The 24,709-nt window shown below is 40.0% G+C and overlaps 1 protein-coding gene across 3 annotated transcripts in view; it reads left to right on the top strand.

Annotated features, from left to right (window-relative positions):
• Positions 1–24,709, top strand: part of dnajc1 (DnaJ (Hsp40) homolog, subfamily C, member 1) — a 242,884-nt gene that overhangs the window by 120,324 nt on the left and 97,851 nt on the right. For all 3 annotated transcript variants that reach the window (XM_043690433.1, XM_043690435.1, XM_043690434.1), the window contains 2 exons: positions 717–810; positions 23,592–23,679. In XM_043690433.1, the coding sequence (XP_043546368.1) occupies positions 717–810; positions 23,592–23,679 (182 nt within the window). The remainder of the gene's footprint in view (positions 1–716; positions 811–23,591; positions 23,680–24,709) is intronic.

Here is a 24,709-nt window from a genome sequence, read left to right as displayed (position 1 = left end):
TTTGCTGTCCACTACACCTCCAATTTTGGTGTCATCTGCAAACTTACTGTACCTTTTATGCTCGCATCCAAATCATTTATGTAAATGACAAAAAGTAGAGGATCCAGCACCAATCCTTGTGGCATTCCACTAGTCACAGGCCTCCAGTCTGAAAAACAACCCTCCACTACCACCCTCTGTCTTCTACCTTTGAGCCAGTTCTGTATCCAAATGACTAGTTCTCTCTGTATTCCATGAGATCTAACCTTGTTAATCAGTCTCCCACGGGGAACCTTGCCTTACTGAAGTCCATATACATTGCATCTACCGCTCTGCCCTCATTAATCCTCTTTGTTTCTTCACAAAACTCAACCAAGTTGGTGAGACATGATTTCCCACGCACAAAGCTATGTTGACTATCCCCTTCAGTCCTTGCCTTTTCCAAATACGTGTACATCCTGTCCCTCAGGATTTCCTTCCAGCAACTTGCCCACTACCAACGTCAGGCTCACTGGTCTATAGTTTCCTGGCTTGTCCTTACCACCCTTTTTAAACAGTCTTGCTTTTTGCACCTGATCTATGAGATAAACAGGCAATTTGCCAAACTATCAAGCTAGGAGGTTGACCTCTCTGCTAGAAACAGATGAACATAAGCTTCAGTTGCATGAAAATTTCACTTAAAGGAATTACTTTAAATGGTATAATTTGTATTTTGTTTTATTGTGTCTGTACTGCAGATCTGTTGAAAAGCCTCAATGGCAAGACCTGTTGCCATGCAAGATAGGACTTTGGTTTTATTTCTTTCTGAAGTCATTACCACAGTGCTGCCAGGTAAGATGAGAAGAAATCTTAAAAGTTAATTATTTTTAATGTTAATTTGATTGATGAAGCTTGTTACCTCTCTGTCCTGAAACAACACTCTCTCTAGAGAGTCAATTTCACACCTGGAGCAATGAAACACCAACAATGCCTATTAATTATTCTATATGGTGCACGATTGAAAAATGTGCGGGACCCTCCTGTGGCGCACTGGTAGCGTCCGTAACCTGAGACTGGGATGCCTGAGTTCAAGTATCACTTGGTCCAGAGGTGTGTAACAACATCCTCGAAAAGGTTGAATAGAAAAATAAGTGTCAAACAAATGTGCTGGAAAAGCACAGCAGGTCAGGCAGCATCCGAAGAGCAGGAGAATTGATGTTTTGAGCATAAGCCCTTCATCAGGAATGTCTGTCCTGCTCCTCAGATGCTGCCTGACCTGCTGTGCTTTTCCAGCGTCACACCCTTTGATTCTGATCTCCAGCATCTGCAGTCCTCAGTTTCTCCGAATAGAAAAATAAGTTGAACGATATGCACTAGGTTTTTTAAAACATTCATTGCTGGGCTGTGAGCTTTGATGACAAGTATTTATTGTCCCTTCCTGATCCTCTTTTAAGAGAGGTAGTAAATTGCCTTCTTGAATGGCTCCAATCTGAGTTACATAGAACATAGAACATTACAATGCGGTACATGCCCTTCAGCTGTCAATGTTGCGTCGACCTGTGAAACCAATCTGAAGCCCATCTAACATACACTATTCCATTTTCATCCATATGTCTATCCAATGACCATTTAAATGCCCTTAAAGTTGGCGAGTCCATTATTGTTGCGGACAGGCCATTCCACGCCCCAAATACTGAGTAAAGAAACCACCTCTGACATCTGTCCTATATCTATCACCTCTCAATTTAAAGCTATGTTCCTTTATGCTAGCCATCACCATCCAAGGAAAAAGGCTCTCACTGCCCACCCTATCTAATCCTCTGATTATCTTATGTCCCAATTAAGTCACTTCTCAATCTTCTTCTCTCTGACAAAACCAGCCTCAAGTCCCTCGGCCTTTTCTCATAAGACCTTCCTTCCATACCAGGCAACGTCCTAGTAAATCTCATCTGAACCCTATCCAAAGCTGCCACATCCTTCCTATAATGCGGTGACCAGAAATGTGCACAGTACTCGCGCAAGTACAGCTGCAGCATGACCTTATGGCTCTGAAACTCAATCCGTCTACTAATAAAAGCTAACACATTGTATGCCTCCTTAACAACCCTATCAACTTGGGTGGCAACTTTCAGGAATCTATGTACATGGACACCGAGATCTCTCTGTTCATCTTCACTACCAAGAATCTTACCATTAGCCCAGTAGTTTTTATTCTTGTTGCTCCTTCCGAAGTGAATCACCTCACACCTTTCCACATTACACTCCATTTTTCACCTCTTAGCCCAGCTCTGCAGCTTATCTATGTCCCTCTGTAACCCACAACATCCTTCGGCACTATCCACAACTCTACTGACCTCAGTGTCATCTGCAAATTTACTAATCCATCCTTCTGTGCCCTCATCCAGGTCATTTATGAAAATGGCAAACAGCAGTGGCCCCAAAACAGATCCTTGCGGTACATGACTAGTAACTGAACTCCAGGGTGAACATTTCCTATCAACCACTACCCCCCGTCTTCTTTCAGCTAGCTAATTTCTGATCCAAACTGCTAAATCACCCTCCATCCCATGCCTTTGTATGTTGTGCAATAGTCTACCGTGTGGAACCTTATCGAGCGCCTTACTGAAATCCATATACACCACATCAACTGCTTTGCTCTCATCTATCTATTTGGTCACCCTCTCAAAGAACTCATTAAGGTTTGTGAAGCACGACCTACATATCTCAAAAGCGCGTTGACTATCCTTAATCAACTTATTCATTTCTAGATGATTGTAAAGCCTATCTTTTATAACCTTTTCCAACACGTTACCCGCAACCGAAGTAAGGCTCACTGGTCTATAATTACCAGGGTTGTCTCTTCTCTCCTTCTTGAACAAGGGGACAACGTTGTCTATCCTCCAGACTTTGGGTACTATTCCTGAAGACAATGACGACATAAAGATCAAAGCCAACGTCTCTGCAATCTCCTCCCTGACTTTCCAGAGAATCCTAGGCTAAATCCCATCCCACCCAGGGGCTTAACTATTTTCATACTTTCCAGAATTTCTAACACCACCTCCTTGTGAACCTTAATCCCATCTATTCTAGTAGCCTGTATCTCTGTATTCTCCTTGACAACGTTGTCTTTTTCCAGTGTGAATACTGACAAAAAATATCGATATAGCTCTTACCCTGTCGTCTCTAACTGCATGCACAACTTCCCATTGCTATCCTTAATTGGTCCTAATCTTTTTCTCATCACTCTTTTATTCCTGATATATCTATCAAAAGCCTTAGGTTTTTCCTTAATCCTATGTGCCAATGACTTCTCATACCTCCTCCTGGCTCCTCTTAGCTCTCTCTTTAGGTCTTTACTGGCTAACTTGTAACTCTCAAGCGCCCTAACTCAGCCCTCCCGTCTCATCCTTACATAAGCCTTCTTTTTCCTCTTGACAAAAGTTTAACTTCTTAAGTAAACCACGGCTCCCTCGCTTGACAACTTCCTCCCTACCTGACAGGTACATACTTATTAAGGACACTCAGTAGCTGTTCCTTGAATAAGTTCCACATTTCAATTGTGCCCATCCCTTGCAGTTTCCTTCCCCATCCTATGCATCCTAAATCTTGCCTAATCACATCATCATTGCCTTTACCTCCGCTATAACTCTTGCCCTGCGGTATATACCTATTCCTTTCCATTGTTTAAGTAAACATAACCGGATTGTGGTCACTATTACCAAAGTGTTCACCTTCCTCCAAATCTAATACTGGGTTCATTACCCAGCCCCTTATTGGCCTGTCTACATACTGTGTAAGGAAACCCTGCTGCACACCTTGGACAAAAACTGACCCATCTAAAGTACTTAAACTATCGTATTTCCAGTCAATATTTGGAAAGTTAAAGTCACCCATAACAACTACCCTGTCACTCTCGCTCCTATTAAGATTCATTTATGCTATTCTTTCATCTACATCTCTGGAACTATTCGGATGCCTAATGAAAACTCCCAACAGGGTGACCTTTCCGGATTCTAACCTCAATCCATACTGCCTCAGTAGACGAGTCCTCAAATGTCCTTTCTGCCACCTAATACTGTCCTCGATTAACAATGTCACACCTCCCCCTCATTTACTATCTTCTCTATTCTTACTGTTGGTTAGATAGACACCCACAATGATGTTAGGAATGGAGTCCTAGAATTGTGACCCAGAGATAGTTAAGCACTAATATAGTTTCAGTTGAGGGAGGTGAGAGATTTGAGGTCCAGAGGAGGTGTGGGGGATTAGAATCTTGCAGGTAGTGATGCATCTGCTGCCCTATGCCTTTCTAGCTCAAAGATAGATGTTCCTGATTTGGAAGGTATTGTTCTAAGGAGCCTTGGTGAATAGCTGCAATACATCTTGTAGATGGTATACACTAATCCCAGTGTGCGTTGGTGGTGGAGAAAATGAATGTTTAAAATGATGGATGGGGTTCCAGTTAAGTGAGCTGCTTTGTCCTGGTCAATTTCTAAAGTGTTACTGGAGCTGTAGTCATTCTCGCACTTGTACTTTGTATATGAGGCACAGGGTATGGAGAATTGGGAGATTTGTTATCATAGAATTCCCAGCCTCTCACCTGCATTTAAGCATGCTATTTATATGGCTAATCCAGTTCAGTTTCTGGTGATGATGGGGGAGTCAGTGATTGTTCAAGGAGAAATGTTTAGATTCTCTGTGGATGGAAATGGTCATTGCTTGACAATTGTGCTTTGTGAATGTTATTTGCCACTTCAATATGAATGTCCAGTTCTTGTTGCACTTGGATAGAATTCCTCAGATTATGAAGCAGTTTGTTAGTGGTACATATGACTAACATCTTGGGTGTACATAACCTGATGTCAGTTCCTTTGGTGTGTTGTGACTTTCAGTAATAAACATGAAGCAGGCTTTTGGGTATTTTTGAGCATTTTTTCAATGGCAATAAAAGATAAACATTATTTAACCATTGTGTAAAAGAAAAACAAAGACATTCCAGAGTTATAAATGCACCAAAATCTGCCTCCCCTCCCTGTTAGGCCCCTTGCATTGAAATAAATGCAGTTTAATTTATTAGTCCTACCTTGTCCTTGCCTGCCCTGACTGTTTGACACGCTTCTATTCTCAACTGTACCAGTCTCACATTGATCTCTTTCCTCACTATCTCCCTGGGTTCCCCCCGCCCCTGCCAAAACCTTACTAGCTTAAATCCTCTCGAGCAGCTCTCGCAAATTTCCCAACCAGTATATTAGTCCCTTTCCACTTTAGGTGTAATCCGTCTTTCTCGTACAGGTCACTTCTACCCCAAAAGAGATTCCAATGATCCAAAAATGTGAATCTTTCTCCCATACACCAGCTCCTCAGCCATGCATTCATCTGCTCTATCCTCCTATTCCTACCCTCACTAGCTCGTAGCACCAGGAGTAATCCAGATATTACTACTCTCGAGGATCTCCTTTTTAAATTCCTGCCTAACTCTCTGTAATCTCTCTTCAGAATCTCAACCTTTTCCCTTCCTATGTCGTTGGTTCCAATGTGGACAATGACCTCTTGCTGGCCCATCTCCCGTGTGAGAACATTCTGCACCCTCTCTGAGAGATCCTTGATCCTGACACAAGGGAAGCAACAAACCATTCTGATTTTTTGCTGCTGGCCACAGAAACGTCCGTCTGTACCTCGGACTAGAGAATCCCCTAACACAATTGATCTCTTGGAACCCGATGATCCCCTCGTTGCATTAGAACCAGTCTCAATACCAGAAACTTATGGGTACGTAGCACGAACAGCCGAGAATCCATCTCCCCCTACGTTTTCCAAAACAGCATACTTGTTTGAAATGGGTATAGCCACAGAAGACTCCTGCACTACCTGCCTACCTCTCTTACCCTTGCTGGAGTTAACCCATCTATGTGACTGTATCCCCCCCCTTCCTATAACTGCCGTCCATCACATACTGTTGCTGTTGCAAATTCCTCATTGCTTCTGACTGTCTCTCCAACCGATCCATTTGATCTCATATGATTCGCAACCAACAGCATTGATGGCAGATATAATACGCAGGAACCCTTAAACTCTCTTTAAACTCCCACATCTGACAAGAAGCACATATCACTCTCGTAAAGGCCAGTTTTGCTCCTTCACAATCTGCAGACCCAAAAAATAACACTGTCTTATTCCTTAACAAAACACTGCCCCAGGTTAAATTAATAGTTATGGGTTATATATATTAAGTTTAATCAAGCGACATATCTCCAACAACATATAATAAAGAAAGAACCCACTCTACTCACTACTGCAGACTTTCTGTACACCACTTAAAACAACAATTCACTTATCTGATTCTGTGCTGTAAACTTCGCCCAACTGTTCCTCCAAGATCAGTTGTGAATTTCACTGTGTTAATTTTCCAAGATGCACTCCGATGTCCAGCAATACATGAATTCAGACAGCAAAGGCAGTAACTGTGCAGGTTCACTGGTGTCAGTTTCTCTCTCGCTCTCGCTCGCTTTCTCGCACTGACCTCACCATGTGCTTCCTTTGTCTGTTCTTCTCCCTTTTAAAACTACTGTGTTTTGACTTTTTTCCTCAAAGTTCCAAAACAATGCAACAGCATATAGAACAGTAAATGCTGCTCCTGTAATTCGAGGAAATCGCCTCCAGCATCTAAAATACGTCAAAAACGGAGCATCTGTTACAGCCAGAAATTTTTCCAGTCCTCCATCTTGGATTACCCAAACTGGGAGCAAGAAAACTGAGATAAAGGAGTCCTTGCTAATTTGGAGTTTCTGTATTCAATCTGTCAGTTTGGTAACCGCTGTGAGGGAATTGAATGGATGTAATTGTAAGGAACACTGACAATTGTATAATGTTGATCAGTTATATTTCATAAAGATATACATGTGCTAGTGGATGAATAGCATCCTGCCTACTATAAGTTAGTTGAGGTGTGGTAACTGTGTTAGAAACAAACATACCATGAATTTCATCAGTCCATGGACAGTGTGTTTTGATCGTTGGCTTTTGTGTTTAGAAGAGTGTTGTTGTTTTGTTTTACAAAAATATATTTGTTGCTAATTTAAGTCTGTTGTATTCTGCTTAATTACATATTGTCTAGGAATATGTTTTCCTTATGTTTTGAGATGTCAGGTTTAATGGCATGATGTTAAATATTGAGAATACTGATGAATTCTTCTACTTCTGTTTCTCTGAGAATGTAAATCTCCTCCCTCCCCCACCCCTACTGTCAACATGAATCCGAAGTTATGGCTCATAAGAGAATGCATCACCCAATGGAGTTGGTGAAATTGAAAAGTAGCCTTCAAGAAATTTCAAGAAAGGCCTTTTCAAAAAAAGATTACATATATTTTGAGCTGAGCAAGACAATACTAACACACTTGTAAAGATGGTTTCTAGTGAACAAAGCTGGATTATATATTAATATATAAAAAATTCTGATTGAGACCTCTAATGTGCAACAAGGTGCAGGTGTGGATTAATTCTTCTCATTCCTCTTTGAGAAGATTGCAAGTTGCAAGAATTTCAGTTAAGGCCATGGTTAAGTTTTTGTAGAGACGAATTGTTACAGGTGTAAACAAATTAATCCTGCTCACATAGCCCAATATAACTGTTTGTTAAGCAACTTTCACTGTTCTTTTTACTGAAAGAATTGTCTCTCTTGTCGTTTTGGTTTCCACTAGTACATGAGGGAAGGCTGGGGAATATGTTTTAGACCTGACCAGGTGATGGGCAGGGATTGGTTCTCCTCTTTTTTGACCCACTCTTGGCTGATATAAACAAATACTTTCATTTTTTTTAGCATTCAGCTATCACAATTAAATTTAAAATGTAGTTCACTTAAAAATGAAGATGTCAATTAGCAAAAACTTTTAAATGGAAAAGAAAAGGGAAGAACTCTTGTGATGCAGTGATAGCATTTCTATTTCTGAGCAAGGAGACCTGGGTTCAAGACCCACCTGTGCCAGACGTATGACCAGGTTGATTTTAAAAAATGAGAAATTTCATTCCCTACTATTCCCAAAGAATAATACAAAGTACATAGTTAGCTGTTCTTTTTGTTCCTGTGATGATGTAATAGTTTTAAGAGGTAAGTTTTGTCCTTTTCTTTTAATAAAGAGAGGTTAAGATAGCTACCAAGTGGACTGTTCCAAGCCAATAAAGTAAAGTTTTTGCGTTTTTTAAAGTTGGAACAGAAGCACTATGAATATGTGGAGTCAAACCCCTACTAGTTTAACTTTCAACAGTTACTGGGGTCTTGAAGTTGGATGTGGAAACTGTTATTCCTCTCTCTGTTACAGCTAAAAGCTTGGGGTCTCTTCCTGCTATGAGAATTGCATGTGAGACAATCTATTTTATTGAATTTCCCTTTGCCATGGGTGTGTATATGGAATACTACTATATTGGAACAGTTGTTGTTTAGTAGTTAAATGATCTATTATTCTGTTAAATTTTGCAATAGAGTTGTTATTCCATTCTGCTTTCTTTCTTTTGTATTTTAACTATAGAATAAGAATCATGTGTTTTGCTTAAAACTTGGAAGTCTGACCAATTGAAAGGCCTTACACTTGTCTTTCAAAAATAAGAAAACATTGGGGTCCAGGCTATCATTTTCTTGGAATGTCCACTCGAGGACAACCCACCACTGATCATTTACATTTGAAGAAGTTTCAACAAACATTCTCAGACTTGAGTCAATGCTTTGTGCAAATCCCATAAAAGTCACATGACCCTTAGTGACCATCTCAAGTAAAGAAAACTTGTCCAGATGCTATGCTATTCTTTTTAAAGCTTAAAAAAAAATCTGTAACCTTCATACATTCATGGGCATCTGAGTAAGTATGACAGTTGAACATTGTGTAGTCATCTGCGAAAATCCCCACTTCTGACTTTATGGTGGAGGGAAACACTCTGATGAAGCAGCTGAATACTATTGAGCCTCAAGCAATGCTCTGAGGAACCCCTGAAGTATGTTCTGGGTCAAAGATGATTGCTTGCAGCAGCTACTATCATCTTCCTTTGTGCTTCGTATGACTCTCATCAGTGGAGAAGTTTTACTCCAATTCCTTTTGACTTCAATTTTATTTTGTCCTTTGATACTGCACTGTCATTAAATACTCAATCAAAGCCCACATTCCTGATGAAGAGCTTATGTCTGAAATGTTGACTCTTCTACTCCTCGGATGCTGCCTGACTTGCTGTGCTTTTCCAGTGTCACATTTTTCGACTGTCATCAAATATGCCTCATTGTTAAGGGTAGTCACCCTCCGCTCACCTGAGGAGAGAATCATGGATGTAAAGGAAATAAGGGACACAAGTAAGAATGTTTTGGACCGCATAAATATTACTGTTTTCAGCCTTAAAATGTATTAAGCTGGATAAATCTCCTGGGCCTGATCAAGTTCATCCTCCGATGTTGTGCGAGGCAAGGGAAGAAATTACAGAAGCCCTTGCAGAGATTTTTGCTTTGTGTTTGGCCGCTGGTGAAGTTCTGGAAGATTGGAGGGTGGCTAATGTTGTTCCATTGTTTAAGAAAGGTAGCAAACACAAGCCAGGGAACTACAGGTCAGTGAGCCTGGATTCACTGGGAGGCAAATTGTTGGAGAGGATACTGAGGGACAGGATCAACCAATGTTTGGATGGTCAAGGTCTGAATAGAGGTAATCCGCATGGATTTGTGAATGGGAAGCCATGTCTGACAAATCTTTTTAGAGCTTTTTGAAGAGGTAACCAAGAGAATAGATGAGGGTAGGGCAGTGGATGTTGTCTGTAAGATCTTTGACAAGATCTCACGGTAGGTAGTCTTGAAGGCTAGGTCTCATGGGATTCAGGGAGAGCTAGCTAATTCGATTCAAAATTGGCTCAATGATAGGAAGCAGAGGATGATGGTTGAAGTTTGTTTCTCTGACTGGAGGCTGTGACTAGTGGTGTGCCACAGGAGTAAGTACTGTGTCTTTTGTTATTTACATAAATGATCTGGATTGAATGTACAAGGCATGATTGCTACGTTTGTGGATGATACAAAATTAAGAGGTATCACCAATAGCAAGGAAAGTTATCAAAAATTACAGAAGAATCTTGATCAGATAGGAAAGTGGGCTGAGGCTTGGGAAATGCAATTCAATACAGATAAATGTTAATGTGCACTTTGGAAAGTCAAACCATAGTAGGACTTATACAGTAAATGGCAAGTGTTGTGGAATAGAGGGACCGAGGAATACAAGTACATAGTTTTTTAAAGTGGAATCACAGGTAGATAGGGTGATGATGATGCTGGCCCTCATCGGTTGAGGCATTGAGTATAAGAGTTGGGACGTTATTTTACAGTTGTGTAAATCATTGGTGAGACGCATGTGGAATATAGTGTACAGTTTTGGTCACCCTTGTTAAACTGGAAAGAGTGCAAAGATGTAGCCCTAAGCTATAGGGAGAGGTTGGAATTCATTCTTCTACATTCCAAGAAATAAGGGTTGACCTTATTGAGGTATATAAAATCATTAGGGGCCTGGTTCGGATGAATGCTTAATTTTGTTTCGCCTGGGATTCGAAATTGAAAACTAGAGGGCAAAAATTTAAAGTGAGAGGGGAAAGCTTTAAGAAGGACCCGAGGAGCAACTATTTCTTGCAGAGAGTGGTGCATATGTGGAATGGGTTGCTAGAGAAAGTGGTTGAGGCAGGTACAACATAGCAAATTTAAAAAACATTTGGATCGGTACATGGATGGAAAGGGTTTAGAGGGATGTGGATCAAATGTGGGTATTTGGAACTAGGTAATTAGACACCATGATCAGCATGAACCAGTTTGGGCAGAAGTGCATGTTTCTTTGCTGTATTGCTCTATGATGCTAAGTCTGGAAAGAACCCTTTTCAGGCAGGTGGCTTAATGTTGTATGGTAATTGAGGCCTTTAGCAGAGATGGTCAGTCTAACAGGCTTGAAGTTGTGTTGAGCAGTTTTTCAGGAGGAAATGAGTTTGGCTGCAGGTTTGAAATCTCCATGACTTATGTCCCTCACCAACTTTCTCAAGCCCACATGCTTTTGTGCACCCCCCCCCCCCCCACCCCCTTCGCTTTCCTGCTGCCCCCTGCTCTGTTTCCTACTCCTCCCTTGCACTCTTGACCCCACAGCTGTCTTGCTCCCCCAATCTCTTGCCTCCCTGCCCTCCTCCCTTTCTCGTTTCCCTGCGTTCCCCCCTCTTGCCCTCTGTCTTTATTTATCACTCATTCTCTCTAGCCTGCTCTCTGATTCTTTGTGCACTTCTTTAAGGGCTTGTATTTTCAACTTGAACTTCTCGATATTTCATGGTTAAATATTTTTGCATAGCTTGAGTTTTATCATTAATGCATGACATTCTTGAATATGAATTTTACGAGCTTGTAATGTCTGGCATTATCACGTAGGCAAAGGTGAGGACTGCAGATGCTGGAAACCAGCGTTTAGATCAGAGTGGTGCTGGAAAAGCACAGCAGATCAGGCAGCATCTGAGGAGCGGGAAAATCGACGTTTCGGGCAAAAGCCCTTCATCAGGAATAGAGCTCTTTTCCAGCACCCCTCTGATCTAAACTCTGGCATTTCACGTGTCTTGTTTTGTGGTATGATGCTAGATTTTTGTTGGCTTTCAAATGAAGCTTTTGGCACTGTTCCAACATGCAGCTCCTATATTAGGTTGCTGCTAGGTGTGTATGCCTAGTGGATGCATTGAACCTATCATTAAGAAGTTGATTTTTAAAAGGAATTACTTGCTGATGGGTGATTTTGATTAATTGAGCAAGTTGCTACCAAGTGCTTCAAACTTGAATGTTGAAATCTACAACAAAATGACCAATGAAAAGTAGCTTGGAGCAACCTCTTTGAAATTTTGGAAAGTATGTCTCTTTAATATCTGCCCTGCTACAGTATCTACACTTTGACCAAGTGGATGCATGAACAGAAAACAGCTAATAGACGTCTGCTAACATCATTGTCATCAAAACACTCAACTATTTGACTAAAATGATACAAGTCAGAATAACTGGTGATCAAACTTGCAGTGCTGTCATCTGATTGAACCTTGGAACAACCAAATAATTGACAGCTGAAGCTTCCTGTCAGAGGTTTAAACTTTGAGGATAAAAAGGGATAGGATTTTCAGTTTTATAAGGACACTTTTGATAGGTGATCTTGTAAAGGTATACAGGATGGTTATACACAAACATTGATTCTGTGTTTTTCTTGCTAGCTAAAGCAAACTAATGAAAGGTACATTCAGGATATTATTCCTCATGCGCAATTATTAATACATGTGATCAATACTTCCAGGACAGCCCTAGAAATTATTTTAATTGGATGCTCCAATAAGGAGGACCATAGAATCTTTTAAATGGATGAACTAAGATGAGTTTTATGCCTTTCTCATCTGTAATTATACTACTTGCTAGAGAAGTATTGAAACAGCACAACCCTGTTTTTTTTCTCCTGGCTATCCAGGCCTAAAATTAGGTAGGTCTTCTGTACTTCATGTTTTTCTGATAATGATTGTCGTCACCTCATAAAATTCTTTCTTTTGTGTTCTGGGGGGGGGGGGGGGGGGAAGAGTCAATTTCTGGGTATTACTTTGAATCCTTTTTAACCTCTCTAAGATTTCCATCTTAGGCTATCAGAAATTTACGTGGTTGACTAAGAAACCTACATAAAGCCATTGTCATAATAACCCATCTAGGTCACTAATTGTTCACGAAGGAAAGAAATCTGTCACCTTGCATAATTTGGTCCATATTTGACTCCAGACCCACAGTGTTATGTTCCAAGAAGGAACGGGAAGCAAAAACATTAAACAAAAGGAGCTTTGTTATGGAGATGTTTACTCTACAGGGTTAGACTAAGCTATTTTCTACTTAAAATGGTCGATGGCATGACCTTGACGTCTTGTGATTGGACTCTTGTAGTGACCGTCCGTGTTCTTTCCCCCCTTTTATCAGAGGTTCCTGCATTAAAACCATTTTCATTGTTTATAATCGTCAGTTGATAAGACATTTCAATCTGTGTGATATCAGCGCCCCTCAGGCATCTGTTTATTTTTCTCATTGGTTTTAACCTCTGGTGGTTTAAGTGTTCTCGGACATTAATTGATGTTGTCTTTTCCTAAGATGACTGAATGTCATCTCAGTTCTTGGAAAGTGATCCTTGTTCTTGAGTTCCCTTTAAAGAATGTTTCATCATCTGAACATACCATCCTACCAAACCATTTGTGGCTGGGTGATGATAAGGAGCTGATAACATATGTTCAATTCGTTTCTGCTTTAGATAATCTGTAAACTCTCAAATATAAACTGTGGACCATTTATCACAAACAAATTGTTCAGAATAATCAAACTTGACAAAGGATGTTCTCAATCTTTCAATGGTTTTCACTGAAGATGTCATTTAGTACATGGGTCAACCACAATGAAAAACATGCATCTTTCAAAATTGCTAATTAGTAATGCTAATGGAGGTGGAATTTCCTCAATTTTGGAGTCCAGCCCTGCCAGCAAAAAGTGCGTGTGGTTATCTCCTTCAGTCTGACGATGACAATGATCTTCGTGTAGTGGGTTGAACACGTTTCCTTAACTATGGTGGAATGATGAACCTCATATAGTCAGAGAAATTGAGGAACAAATATGTAGAGAGATTTTAGATATATGTAAGAATAATAAGGTTGTAATAGGGTGATTTTAATTTTTCAAAAATTGCCTGGACCACCATAGTGTTAAAGGTTTAGGTGGTAAACAATTTGTCAAATGTGTTCAAGAAAATTTTCTTGATCAATATGTAAATGTTTGCAATTTTCAAGATTTATAGCACAAGTTGAGGTCCAAGTTGTAAGTTTGCTCGCTGAGCTGGAAGGTTTGTTTTCAAACGTTTCATCACCATGCTAGGTATGGTGAGCCTCTGGGGAGGCGCTGGTGTTCTGTCCTGCTTTCTATTTGTGTCTTGGTCTATTAAGGTGGGTGATATCATTTCCGGTTCGTTTTCTCAGAGGTTGGTAAATGGAGTCCAAATCGGTGTGTTTATTGATGGAGTTCAGGTTTGAATGCCAGGCCTCTAGGTGTTCCTGCCCTGGGATGGATGTGTTGTCCCAGTCAAAGTGGTGTTCTTCTTTGTCTGTAGGTAAGGATATTAGTGATAGTGGGTCATGTCTTTTGGTGGCTAGTTGGTGTTCATATATCCTGGTGGCTAATATTCTGCCTATCTGTCCAGTGTAGTGTTTGTTACAGTCCTTGCAGGGTATTTTGTAAATGACATTCGTTTTGCTGGTTATTGCTATGAAGTCCTTTAGGTTCATCAGTGGCTGTTTCACTGTGTTGATAGGTATGTGGGCTACCATGATGCCAAGGGGTTGGAGTAGTCTGGTAGTCATCTCCGAGATGTCTTTGATGAATGGTAGTGTGGCTAGAGTCTTTGGGCATGTTGTGCCTACTTGTTTGGGTTTGTTGTTTAAGAATTGGCAGACTGTGTTTATCAGGAACAACAGGTTCCCGAATATATTGCATAAGTACTTTTCTTCTGCCGCTCGTAAGTCCTGGGTGCTGCAGTGTTTTGTGGCCCGTTTAAATAATGCCCTGATGCCGCTCCATTTGTGGGTGTTGGAATGATTGCTTCTGTAATTAAGTATCTGATCTGTGTTCGTTGCTTTCATGTAGACGCTAGTCTGCAGTTCTCCATTAACTGTTCATTCCACTGTGACATATAGGAAGGGGAATCTATTGTTTTCCTCCTGTTTTGTGTGAAGCGGAATCTGTTGTTCTCCTCCTGTTTTGTGTGAAGGGGAATCTTGTTGTTCTCCTCCTGTTTTGTGAAATTTATGCCAGTAAGGATGTTTTTGATGAAGTTGTAAGTTTATTCTAATTTGTTCTATTTTGTGATGACAAAGGTGTCATCCATGTAGCAGACCCAAAGTTTGGGTTGGATCGTGGCGAGAGCTGTTTGTTCAAGCCTCTGCATTACTGCTTCTGCTAGGAACCCTCTACTATGTACTAGGCCAGATCACTCAAAACATTCTTAAGCAGGCAGCCCCAGACTATAAATTTGCAATTTGTTTCAGTAAGTGTACAGGTAAAATTACCCGGAATAAGTTAGCTAGGTTGACTACTAGGTTTTAAAACAGTCAAACATTTATTCACAAAATTACACAATGAAACACAGAGAACAGAATAAAGAACCCCTACAGAACACAGTCTATCCAAACTAGACTTAATTATGCTGTTCCGAATGTACACAACAGTCCCAATAAGCAAACTCCCTTTAAAACCCAGTATAAATGGAACACATGCTTACAGGTTGAAGTTGAAGTGCTGAAAGAAAGAGAGTTTGTTTCCACACAGCTCACTGTTGAACTCCCAACCAGTTCTGGACTGAACTAAACCGCTCAGCTAGAGAGCTGACCACTGCCCTTTCATTATACAGGTCACTTCTAACACATGACCACTTAGCCCTGAAGTCTCATCTGTTTACATATAAACATAAAGGCCTCTCAATACCCTTTAATGTCCCTATCAAACCAGACTAATTGGAACCAAGAATAGTTTATTACCCCTCTGAAGAAAACCAAGGACATGGTATCCTCGAGAAAAGGAACAGCTTTTAGAAAGAAGAAACCAGCTTTGTGACACCTGATATTGGTGATCCCGTGGGTGTTCTGTTGATTTATTTGTAGGTCTTTTCCTTGAATTTCAAGTGGGTAGTGAGGCACAGGTCTACTACCTTGAGGATGTTGTCCTTGCTGATGAAGGTGGTGCTGTCTGGTGTTTGTGTCCTCTGTTTGTCTCATAGTGCAGTCAGTTTCTCTTTGCCCAGGTTAGTGTTAATTGATGTGAATAGGGCTGTTACATCAACGGAGACTATTATTTCATCCTCTATTTTGGTATCTTTGTTGAAATTCAGGAACTCTGGTGGAGTGAATGGAGTGGCAAGAGTCTTCTACTAGGTATTTCAGTTTTCGGTGGAATTTCTTTGCTAGTCTGTATGTTGGTGTGCCAGGGAGTGAGACTGGGTCTGAGGGGGGGACTCTGGTTTGTGTACCTTTGGTAATCCATACAAATGGGTTGAGTTGGATCCATTAGGTTTCATGTTTTGGAGATCGGTCTTGTTAATTTTGCCTGACATATAAAGCTGCTAACACCAGCTAGCCACCAACAGACATGACCCACTATCACTAATATCCTTACTTACAGACAAAGAACACCACTTTGACTGAGACATCTATCCTAGGACAGGTTAAACCAAGACACGCATAGGAACACCTAGAGGCCTCCATAAATAAATGCACCGATTTGGACTAAGGTTCTCTACCAACCTTAGAGAAAAAGAACCAGAAATGATATTTCCCACCTTAACAGACCAAGACACACAAATAGAAAGCAGGACAGAACACCAGCGCTTCACTGGAGGCTCCCTGATGATGTTACCTAACATGGTGATGAAACAGTTGAAAACAAACCTGCCAGCTCAGCCAGCAAACATGCATCCTGAATATGTAAATGTTCCTGCTAGAGAAGGGTCTTTTCTTGAATAATAAGAGAGGGCAAGTGACTGACGTGATAGGGGAACTCTTTGAGTGTAGTCATCATAATTCTGTTTGTTTTAAAATATTTATGGAAAAGGATAAGCCTTCCATAAAAATTAAAGTTTTTAATTGGAGTGAGGCAAATTTTAATGGTATGAGACAAAACTTTTAAAAAGTTGATTGAAGTACACTGTTTGCAGGTAAAGGGAATGACTGACTAGTGGGAGGCTTTCAAAAGTGTGATAACGAGAATTCAGAGTCATTATGTTCCTGTTAGAGTGAAAGATAGGGCTGGTAGGATTAGAGAACAGTGGATGAATAATGGTTCTAGTCAAAAAAAATCAAAATATTATTAGATGTAGACAACTGAGTTTAAATGAATCTTTAACAGTATTAAGAGTGTAGGGGTAATCTTAAGAGGGAGTTCAGAAAGACAAAGAAAGGATGTGTGATAGTCTTGGCAAATAAGGTTAAGGATATTCTGAAGGGATTCTACAAATATACTGAGAGCAAGAGAACAACTAGAGAGAGGAGGGATCCTTAAAGATCAAAGATGTTCTCTTTGTATTGAATCTCAGGAGAAGGGAGACATATGAAATGAATATTTTGTGTCTGCGAAATAAGTATTGATGGTTTGAAAACAATTCACATTATAAAAGAGGAAGTGCTGGAGGCCTTCGAAAACATAAAGATGGCTAAGTCTCTGGGACCTGATCTACTGTAGCCTAGGACTCTGGGAAGTTAGGGAGGAAGTTACATAGCCTCTTGCAGAAATATCTCTAAATATAGGTGAGATGCCAAATGACTGGTAAATGTTGTGCCTTTGTTTAAAACTGGATGTAAGGAGAAGCCTAGATCTGTGCATCTGATTTTGGTGGTGGGTAAATTGTTGTAAATGATTCTGAAAGATAGGATTTATGTGCATTTGGAGAGGTAAGGAATGATTTAGGGATAGTCAGCATGGTTTTGTGTGAGGAAAATAGTGTCTCATAAACTTAATTGCATTTTTTGAGTATGTAACCAAGAAGATTGAGGGCAGAGTGATAGACATTGTTGATTTGTAGAGACTTAGTAAAGTCTTTGTCAAGGTTCTGCACAGTAAACTTTTTAAGTAAAGTTAGATCACATGGGATTCGGGGCAAACTTGCCAATTGGATACAGAGGGATAGTGGAGGATTGTTTTTCAGGCTGGACGCCTGTGACCAGTCTTGTTCCACACAAATTGGTGCTGGATCCACTTTTGTTTGTTGTTTATGCAAACGATTTGGTTAGAAATACAGAGACGTTAGGAAATTTACAGATGACACCAAGATTGGTGGTATAGTGGGCAGTGAAAACGATTACAGAGATCTTGGCGAATGGGCCAAAGATTGGCAGGTGGAATTTAAGTTTGATAAGTGTGAGGTATTGCATTGTGGTAAAACAAACAAGGGCAGGACTTATACAATTAAAAGCAGGACCTTGAGTAGAGTTGTAGAACAGAAAGACTGAGGGATTCAGTACATAATTCTTTGAAGTTTGCATCACTTATTAATAGGGTGGTTAAGAAAGCATTTCGCATGCTTGCCTTCAGTGCTCAGACCTTTGAGTATAGGAATTAGGATGTTATGTTGAGGTTGTACAGGGTGTTAGTGAGGCCTGTTCTGGAGTACTGTATTCAGTTCTGGCCTTCCTGTTGTAGTAAGGATATTATTAAGCTGCAGACTATTCAGAAGGGATATACCAGGATGTTGCCGGGAATGGAGTGTCTGAATTATAAGGAGATGCTAGATAGGCTCAGACCTTTTTTCACTGGAACGTAGCAGATTAAGGGGTGATATTATAGACGTGTATCAAATCATTAGGGGTATAGATAAGGTGAATGGCAGGTGTCTTTTCTCGAAGGTGAGGGTATTCAAGACTGGGGGTCTTATTTTTAAGGTGAGATGCGAAAGATTTAAAAATGACATAGTTTTTTTTTATAAAGCAGAGTGGTTCGTGTATGGAATGAACCTTCAGACGACATGGTGGATGTGGGTATAGTTACAATGTTTAAAAGTCATTTGGTTAAGTACATGGATAGGAAATGTTTGGAGGGATATGGGTCAAACACAGGCAGACGGGACTAGTTTGGTTTGGGATTGTGTTTGGCATGGACTGGTTGGACCAAAGGGTCTGTTTCCATGCTGTATGAATCTAAGACTCTATCTAGTCATGCACATGTTTCACTTTATGCAGAAATTATTTGAATAAGAAGGGTAATCTGAAATTTGTGTGGTGCCTGCCTTGAGGAATCCAGTTAAAGCTGTTCATCACAATCTTCACTGCTGGATTGGATTGCTCAGGTTCTGCAGTCTGGTTATCTCTGATTCTTCATGTTTATGCATAATTCGGTTTTTACTAATAGCTGTTTGTAATTTCATTTTGGAATAAGGAGCACATCTGCTCTTAAACATAAATTGCCCACTTTTAACCAATGTGCAATTCAAAATTTACTTGTGCAAACCAATTTCCTTTAAAAAGTTCTAAATTACTTTCTGGCTGTGAACAGTCATCACTTATTTATTTCCCTTTGTTCTTTTGTGGGATATGGGTATGGTTGATTAAAGCCAATTCTGCTGTACTGAAACAAAGTGTCTTAGACAATATGTGCAAGAGTAGGCCATTCTGCCCTTCGAGCCAGCACCGCCAATCATTATGATCATGGCTGATCATCTTCAATCAGTATCCTGTTCCTGCCTTATCCCCATAACCCTTGATTCCACTATCCTTAAGAGCTCTATCCAACTCTTTCTTGAAAGTATCCAGAGACTTGGCCTCCACAGCCTTCTGGGGCAGAGCATTCCATACACCCACCATTCTCTGGGTGAAGAAGTTTCTCCTCAACTCTGTTCTAAGTGGCCTATCCCTTATTTTTAAACTGTGTCCTCTGGTTTGTCTTCTAGGCTATTTAAGAGCCAAATATTTTGTTATGGGCCATTTCACCTTGATGTATTATGCTTATTGCCTGCTCAGAGAATTCTAGGAAATCTGTCAGGTATGATTTTCCTTGCACAAAGCCATGCTGACTCTGCTTGATCAGATTATGTATTTCTAAATAATTTGGTTTTACACCATTTTTAATAGAGCTTCTAACATTTTCTGGTAACAGACATTAAACTAATTGGACTCTCGTTACCTCTGTTTTGTCATCTTCACTTTATAAATAAAGTTGTTATTTTGGCAGCTTTCCAGAATCTAAGGATCCAGGGAAGATAACCACCAGTGCATCATCCATTGATTATATAGCTACTTGTTTTAATAGCCTAGTATGCATCCCATCTGATCCAGGGGACTTATTGATCTTTAGTCTTATTATTTTTCTTAGAACTTTTTCTCTCATGAAAGTTATTGTATTTGTTTTATCTCCTTTTGCCACTTTGTAATTTTAGATCATGTGAAATAGGGACAGGAGTGGGCTGTTTGACACTTCAAGCCCACACCGCCACTCAATAGGATCATGGCTTATTTGACACTCCTCACATCCATTTTCCTGCCTTTTTCTATGTAACCCTTGATTTCCCCTACTGATGAAGAATCTATCATAGCCTTAAATAAACACAAGCACTCTGCCACCACAACTCTCTGTGGCAAGAAGTTTCAAAGACGAGAAGAAATTCCTCCTCCTCTCAATCTTTAATTGGCATCCATTTTAGTCTTAGACTATGCCCTCTGCTCTTTGTTTCCCCTCATGGAAGAGTCTTCCTCTCAGAATTTATCCTGTCAAGCCCCTTAAGAATCTCATATAATAAAATCACCTCTCATCTTTCTAAGCTCGAGTGAGTAGAATCCTAAACTGTTCAATCTCTGCCATTTTGAAGTGCTATTAGTGTTTTCTATTATGAACACTCTAGTAAAGTATTTATTCAACTCCTCATTATTGCCCTAGCCTCGTTGTCTAAGGAGCGTATGTTCACTTTGGCTCCTTTTTCTTACATATTTAAAGAAGCTCTTGCTGTCCATGTTGACGTTACTTGCAAGTTTATCCTTAAAGTTTATCGTCTCCCTTTTTTTGTTATTGTTTTGGTTGTCTTTTGACTTTTAAAATGTCCCCAATCCTCTGTCTTTACACTAATCTTTGCATATTGTTTTTTTTTCAGTTTGATGCTATGCTTAACTTCCCTGTTTAACCACCATTAAGTTATCCCCTTCCTAGAATACTTCCTCGTCACTGGGATCTACTTTTGTTCTGAGCCTTAAACTATTTTCTTAAATGTTTACCATTGTTCGTCAACCATTTTTGCTATTCACCACCTTTCCCTGTCCACACAGCTAGCTTTGGCATCAATCCTTTGTCATTTCCCTTATTTAAGTTGAATATAGTTGTTTCTGACCAATGTTCCTCCCTCTCAAACTGAATGCTAAATTCTACTATATTATGGTCACTGTTTCCTGGGAAATCTTTTACTCTGCAATTATTTATTAAACCTGCTTCATAATATATCATCAGATCCAAAATAGCCTGATCCCTGGTCAGATTCACAACTAATTATTCTCATAACTATATCTAATACACTCTGATTTATTCCTTCTGGCTACTGCTGCCAATCTGACTGTCCCAATCCTAATGAATTTTAAAATCACCCATGGTTAATATTCTGTCTTTTTGTGCACTGTCATTATTTCTGATTTTTTTTTTGTCCCATTATATAGCAACTATTAGGGAGCCTATAAGACTACTGTACCAGTGTGGTTTTTCCCTTTTTGTTTCTTGCCCTCAACCGTATGGATTCTATCGCAAACCACAAATGCAAATGCGAGGTCTTGCACTTGGGAAAAAAGAATGCAGGCATGGACTATTTTCTAAACGGTGAGAAAATTCATAAAGCCAAAGTACAAAGGGATCTGGGAGTGCTAGTCCAGGATTCTCTAAAGGTTGACTTCCAGGCTGAGTCTATGATTGAAAAGCAACTGTAATGTCATTTATCTCAAGAGGCTTGGAGTATAAAAGCAGCAATGTGCTTCTGAGACTTTATTCTAAATAGGGCCTAACTAGAGCTTTATATTTTGGTCCAATGTTGGGCCCCACATCTCAGGAAGGACATACTGGCACTGGAGCATGTCCAGTGGAGATTCACATGGACGATCACTGGAATGGTAGGCCTAACATAAGATAAACAGCTGGCATTGTATTCATTAGGTTTAGAAGGTTGAGGGGAGATCTAATTGAAACTTACAAGATAATGCACCTCTTAGAAAGGGTGGACGCTGGGAATTTGTTTCCGTTAGGCAGGGAGACTAGGACCCATGGGCACAGCCTTAGAATTAGAGGGGGTCAATTTAGAATGGAAATGAGGAGACATTTCTTCAGTCAGAGAGTGGTGGGCCTGTGGAATTCATTGCCACGGAGTGCAGTGGAGGCTGGGATGTGAAAGGCAGAGATTGATAAATTCTTAATCTCGCAGGGAATTAAGGGCTATGGGAGAGTATGGATAAGTGGAGTTGAAATGCCCATCAGCCATGATTAAATGGCAGAGTGGACTTGATGGGCCGAATGGCCTTCCACTCCTATGTCTTATGGTCTTATCTTCCAATCTGAAGCCACCTCTTACTATTGTGCTGTTTCCATTCAATACCAACAATGCTACCTGATCATTCTTTCCTTTCTGTCTGTGTTTTTGAGAAGGCGCATACTGCTAAATATTTAGTTCCTCACTTTAATCACTTTGTAACCATGTCTGTGTAAAGGGTATAAAATCTTGCCTATTTACCTGTATTTGTGACCTTAATTCATTTATTTTATTCTAAATACTATGTTCTTTTAAGTAGAGAGCTTTTTCTTTTTACGATTTTTCTTCCTTAGATCCTATTTACTGATGTTCCTCTATATTCTCTGTTTCATCGTGTATTACTCTGGGTATCACTCTGGGTATCATTATCGAAATAGCCACTGTGTAATGCGGTCATAGCCTACAATTCCCCTATTGCAAGCTCTCTGTCGTTGTCAATAGTTCAGAGCCCTAGTTATTCATTTTGCCAGGACGCTGGCCCCAAAATATTTTAAATGAAACCTATCCCACCCAAACGGTTTCGTTCTCCTGTTGCCAGTGAACTGAAGCCCATTCCACATATGCCAATCTTTGAGACACTCGTTTAAATGCTTGGTTTTATTTAACCTATGCTGGTTTGTCAATGGCTGAGATAGTAATCCAAAGATTGTTACCTTGGAGGTTCAGCTTTTCAATTTAGTTCCTAACTGTTGAAAATTGATCAGCAAAATCTTCTTTTCACATCCTGTTTTTGGTGTGTCTCAACCAGAAAGATCAGCTGGTCAACTGATTGTGTTGATAGGAATTTGTTCTGTACAAAATCAGTAGGTTTTTCAGCTTGCTTCACAGCCAACTTTAACAGTTGAATTGCTGCTGTTTCTGTTTGAGGTAAGTTACATTGGGTTACAAGAGTGCAAAACTTGAATCTGATTGGCTCAGCTAAGTGCTGATACCTCTTAAATATGTTTTAGTCAAATGTAAGGCTTTATTCTGAATGCACAAAATGAAACAGCGCCAACTGCAATGACTTGTATGTGAAATACCCTGGTGCCCTGTCTTTCAGACCCCAAGCATTGCATATTTTCTTTACCTAAGTTTGTTCTTCTATCACTGGAAAAATGTTAGTAACCTCATTTATGTTTGATCCTTCAAGTCATTTTGTTTTTGGCTGGGTGTTCCACATCTCTTCATAAAATCAAATTTACATCATATGACAATTTGTGCAAATTCACCTCTTGCTTATTATTGTACTGAGGTTGCTGTTGACCAGTCATCAAATGGGGAACACTTTTGCAATTTGTCTGTCCAGGTAATACCTTGCTTAGTGTGCAATGCTTGCAGGTTCGGATTAGTTGGAAATCAACAACTAACTTTGAAATGGGGCAATTGCATTGTATCATGCGAGTTCCACTGTTTACATGGAGAAAAAGTTTCACTTGATTCTCTAAAGTTGTGTCTCCTATGTTGTCTTTTCCCTCATTAGTAATGTCTGTAATATTTATTATTTAAAATTATGACTGCTCAAACATTTTGCACTGTTTTTTTTTAAAGTTATTTTCATGTCTCTAATGTGTGTGTGTTTTGTTACAGAGTGTTAAGGATTTTTATTTGGAATGGAAAGAAATGAAAGTGAAAGAAAAAGAAGCAGAAACGCAAGCCCAGTTTGAAGCTGTGCAGAGTAAGAAACATCTTTGTTGTGTAAATATTGTACATTTGTCAGTGAAGTGAGGCTAGTTAATACGTAACAAGCAGCTATCATAAAATACTTCACTTTTCTTCCTAACATAACTGTATTTTACAATAGACTATAGGCTAAGTGATGACATTCTTCTATTAATCATTGTCACCAAGAATGACTAGCAAAATAATTCAGTAGGCTCACTGCAGTGTCTGGAAGACAGGAACCTTGTGGTATAAAACTATATATAATAGTAAGCTCTGCTTTAGACTTGTATAAAATTGCCCCTCAATTTACATGATACACATGAATAGTACAAACAAGGCTGAGAATTTTTAAGTACCTATCCTTTACATTTACAATGTTTGGTTACATTGAAGCAACTTAAGAAATGAAAATTGTGGAAAACTCCATAGCTTTTGTTTTAAAGGGTCCAGTGTTACATTTTCAAAAGTCACATAGAGTCATAGAGACGTACAGCATGGAAACAGACCCTTCGGTCCAACCCGTCCATGCCGACCAGATATGCCAACCCAATCGAGTCCCACCTGCCAGCACCCGGCCCATATCCCTCCAAAGCCTTCCTATTCATATACATATCCAAATGCCTCTTAAATGTTGCAATTGTACCAGCCTCCACCACGTCCTCTGGCAGCTCATTCCATACATGTACCACCCTCTGCGTGAAAACATTGCCCCTTAGATCTCTTTTTATATCTTTCCCCTCTCACCCTAAACCTATGCCCTCTAGTTCTGGACTCCCCGACCCCAGAGAAAGGACTTTGTCTATCCATGCCTCTCATAATTTTGTAAACCTCTATAAGGTCACCCCTCAGCCTCTGATGCTCAAGGGACAACAGCCCCAGCCTGTTCAGCCTCTCCCTGTAGCTCAAACCCTCCAACCCTGGCAACATCCTTGTAAATCTTTTCTGAACCCTTTCAAGTTTCACAGCATCTTTCCGATAGGAAGGAGACCAGAATTGCATGCAATATTCCAACAGTGGCCTAACCAATGTCCTGTACAGCCGCA

The sequence above is a fragment of the Chiloscyllium plagiosum genome, chromosome 5 (assembly GCF_004010195.1).
Source record: "Chiloscyllium plagiosum isolate BGI_BamShark_2017 chromosome 5, ASM401019v2, whole genome shotgun sequence".
NCBI classification, from domain to species: domain Eukaryota; kingdom Metazoa; phylum Chordata; class Chondrichthyes; order Orectolobiformes; family Hemiscylliidae; genus Chiloscyllium; species Chiloscyllium plagiosum.
The sequence above is the reverse complement of the archived record's forward strand: the minus strand, read 5'-3'. Positions and strand labels throughout refer to the sequence as shown.